Source organism: Otolemur garnettii, unplaced genomic scaffold, assembly GCF_000181295.1.
Source record: "Otolemur garnettii isolate 467f Iridium unplaced genomic scaffold, OtoGar3 scaffold00022, whole genome shotgun sequence".
NCBI lineage: Eukaryota > Metazoa > Chordata > Mammalia > Primates > Galagidae > Otolemur > Otolemur garnettii.
This window is the reverse complement of record NW_003852417.1, coordinates 15,232,487-15,236,190: the sequence shown is the minus strand read 5'-3', so window position 1 is coordinate 15,236,190 and position 3,704 is coordinate 15,232,487. Positions and strand designations below refer to the sequence as shown.

Here is a 3,704-nt window from a genome sequence, read left to right as displayed (position 1 = left end):
CAAGCTATCCCCCTGGGTAGAGTGCCATGGCATTACAGCTCACAGCAACCTCCAACTCCTGGGCTCAAGCGAGTCTCCTGCCTCAGCCTCCCAAGCAGCTGGGACTACAGGTGCCCGCCACAACGCCTGGCCTAAAAATGTATTTCTTAAAAGAAATCATTAAGTATAAAAAATTTATATCATTCTCTCAAAAAAGGAGTTTCAAAGTCTAAGAAGTTTCTGTAATTTCTAGTATATTAACCATTACCTGCTCCTTTTACAAAATTCACTTTCTACGTATCTTGTAGGCAGTTTAAGCCACTCATTTGGAGTGATAAAGTCCCTTGAGTTGGAAATGCTTGGGAATCTTGAACGCAGTTTGGCCTTCTCAATCTCTTTAAATTCTTTCATTGTATATATTTTGCCTGTGGGAATATTGATAACCTGAATTAGTACCCTTAAATGCAACTGTAACTGCTCTTGGACCATGAAATCACATAACAATTAGGAACTAAGTACCAGTCTCACACTGAAGAAGAGTTCTTTTTTCATTATCCTTGTCCCATTGTGCCTTTTTCAAAGGGTCACGTAATGGTGGAATGGTAACCTACGGGAGAGGAACTTCTGTGAGGACTGGGTTGCAGTTCTGAGTATTAAACATATTCAGTCTATTCTATCCCATATGGGTGGGACAGCCTATCCACGTATAGCTCTTATGACAGAAGAGTAAAGAATATCTAGGAGAGTGCTTGTGGCTCAAAGGAGTAGGGGGCCGGCCCCATATACCGGAGGTGGCGGGTTCAAATCTGGCCCCAGCCAAAAAAAAAAAAAAAAAGAATATAATATCTACAATGAACAGCAAGCTTACTATTATGTATATTTAACACAGTACAAAGAGTTGGGGGCTCTCCAATACTTCTCTTAATGAGGTGCTCCAGTCCAAGAGGCAAGGTTTGCTCTTGTTTCAAGGTATAGGTTCAACTCAATTTTGATATGAGGACAATTAATGACCTAGTACACAGGGGTAGGGGAAGGGGAGAGCAAAGTATAGGTTCAGTCTTCAAAAAATTCTTTCATTGTATCATATATTTCCAAATTTAAAAATTCCTTTCCCATGCACAAAAGCAAAAAATGTATCTATATATTCATCTTAATCCCTAACATTCATAATCAACAATATAATTAACAGTTACACAAAACTTCACCAGTAGAATATTCAAGATGAAGATGATTTATGAGCCAAGGTATTAAAGTACTAAACCTACTGTATGAGCCTATGTTATCCAAATCAAAGTGACAGTTCTACAAAAGAGAATGGCATTCAGCAACAATAACATTTATGGTCCAGGCCTAGCTAGTGAAATTCTAAAACACCCTAAAAGGTCACCCATATATCTTTCTAATGATAATCAGGCTTGCTTTTCTGGGATAATTATAATATACAACATGGCTATTAGAGTTAACATAAACAGTGATCAGACTGCCCTCTAGAATTTTGCTTTTATAGAAATTATGAAGAGTGTCACTTATAAAATATTAAGAAAACATTAATACATAATACAAGGAGACAAAAACAGTACTAGTATTTTCAGGTTTTTGTGCATGACCTATTGACCTATGACTTGAAATCACATTTTAAATTTTAAATTGAAGAAAGAAACAAAGAATATTCTCATTTTATCAGCAATTTTAAGTCCTGAGATTCTACTATTTCTACTGAGAAGCACTTGTAGACCAGAGGAATCTAAATGGAGGTATTATCACCTAGTGGTTCTCAAACTATTTTATTTCAAGAAATTATCGTCCAAAAAACTCTTGAATATGTGAGTTATCTATTGGTATTTACTATATTGGAAATTAAAACTGAGAAAATTAAAAATTATGTATTAATTTTAAAATAACAAGAATAGCCTACTAACATATTTTTATGAAAAATTATTATATTTCGCAAAGCAAAAAAAAATGAGAAGAGTAACATTGTTTTACATCTTTGCAAATTTCTTTTATGTCATGCTTAGTAGAAGATAACTGGATTCTCACCCCTGCTTCTGATGCCATCTATTGACATATGTTGTTTTAGTTGAAGGAAATGAAGAAAAGCCATACAGAGATGTGTAGTTGGAAAAGGAAGGAGTAGTCTAACAATTTTTTACTATCACGATGGATATTCTTCTTTGTACTATACTCAAACTCAACAAGGGGTAGTTTCTTAAAGGTTAGGTTTTTTTTTTTGAGACAGAGCCTCAAGCTGTCACCCTGGGTAGAGTGCCATGGCATCACAGCTCACAGCAACCTCCAACTCCTGGGCTCAAGCGAGTCTCCTGCCTCAGCCTCCCAAGTAGCTGGGACTACAGGTGCCCACCACAATGCCCAGCCATCTTTTTTGGCTGCAGCCATCATTGTTGTTTGGCAGGCCCGGGCTGGATTCAAACCCACCACCTACCCAACACCCACCAGGTGTATGTGGCTGGTGCCCTAGCCACTTGAGCCACAGGCGCCAAGCCAAAGGTGAGTTTTAAATATGGACTCTGAAACCCCATCAATGAATTTTTCCTACTTCTCTACATTAAAATCCATGGTCTGTTTTGCACTTTGAATAAATCTTTTTCCCATGCATGATTTTATAACATCATGAATTGATCATGTGGGAAAAAATGTGGATCACTGAGTTATGCAAGATCTTCCAAGTTTATATATTTCATCATATAATATCAAAGAACCACATTTATTAATATCATTACCAATCTCATCAGTAAAGTCTTTGAATGTTAGGACATTGACATATTCATTATGGTGAATATGAGTTTTCCAAAATTCCGCTTGAAAACTCATGTTTTTTCATTGGTAATAAACACTATTAGTTTTCCTTAAAGTGACAGGCCCACTTAATTCATTTTGCTAGTTAACAATGATGTATTATATTCTTCAAAATTACTGAAGAGATAGATTTTATGTGTTGTCATTTATTTAAAAAAAGTATGTGAGGTATTCCACAATGTATATATATTTCAAAATAAGATAAATATGTACAATTTTCATTTTTCAATCAAAAGAAAAACAGTTCAGCTAACAATATACTAAATGTGTTTCAAGACGGGGTCAGGGAGGAAAGTATGTAAAAACAATTACTGCTTATTAAAGAACACTCTTAAATGAAAGTGCATTTATTTTTACTTGCGAGTGCATGGCAATGAAGAATATAATGACTATTTATACGGTGTGGTGACATGACATCAATCACACCAGCAATTTTACCCACCATTGCTTTTACACTATTAGTACAAATGTCAATACAACAAAAAAGGCAAATAATATTTAGCAATTATTATGAAAATAGTTTTAGCCTAACGGACACTCCCACAAGGGCCTTGAGATTTCAAATGTTCATGTACCTCACTTTGAGAACTGCTGTAGGCTTGGCGCCCACAGATCAGTAAGGGCACTGGCCACATACACTGAAGGTGGTGGGTTCGAGCCTGGCCTGGTCCTGCTAAACAACAACGACAACTGCAACAAAAACATAGCTGGGCATTGTGGCAGGCGCCTGTAGTCCCAGCTACTTGGGAGGCTGTGGCAAGAGAATCGTTTAAGCCCAAGAGTTGGGGGTTGCTGTGAGCTGTGACACCATAGCACTCTACTCAGGGCAACATAGTGAGACTCTGTCTCAAAAAAAAAAAAAAAGATACCTATTTTACAACATAGGAAACAATACACTGTTAAAGGAG

General features: G+C 36.7%; 1 protein-coding gene across 1 annotated transcript in view; it reads right to left on the bottom strand.

Moving 5' to 3' along the window:
- FAM228B (family with sequence similarity 228 member B) overlaps positions 1-3,704 on the bottom strand; it is a 20,735-nt gene that overhangs the window by 6,812 nt on the left and 10,219 nt on the right. Inside the window, exons 4-5 of the mRNA XM_012803703.1 lie at positions 499-586; positions 248-404 (exon numbers count right to left, since the gene is read on the bottom strand). Coding sequence (XP_012659157.1) covers positions 248-404; positions 499-586 — 245 coding nt within the window. The remainder of the gene's footprint in view (positions 1-247; positions 405-498; positions 587-3,704) is intronic.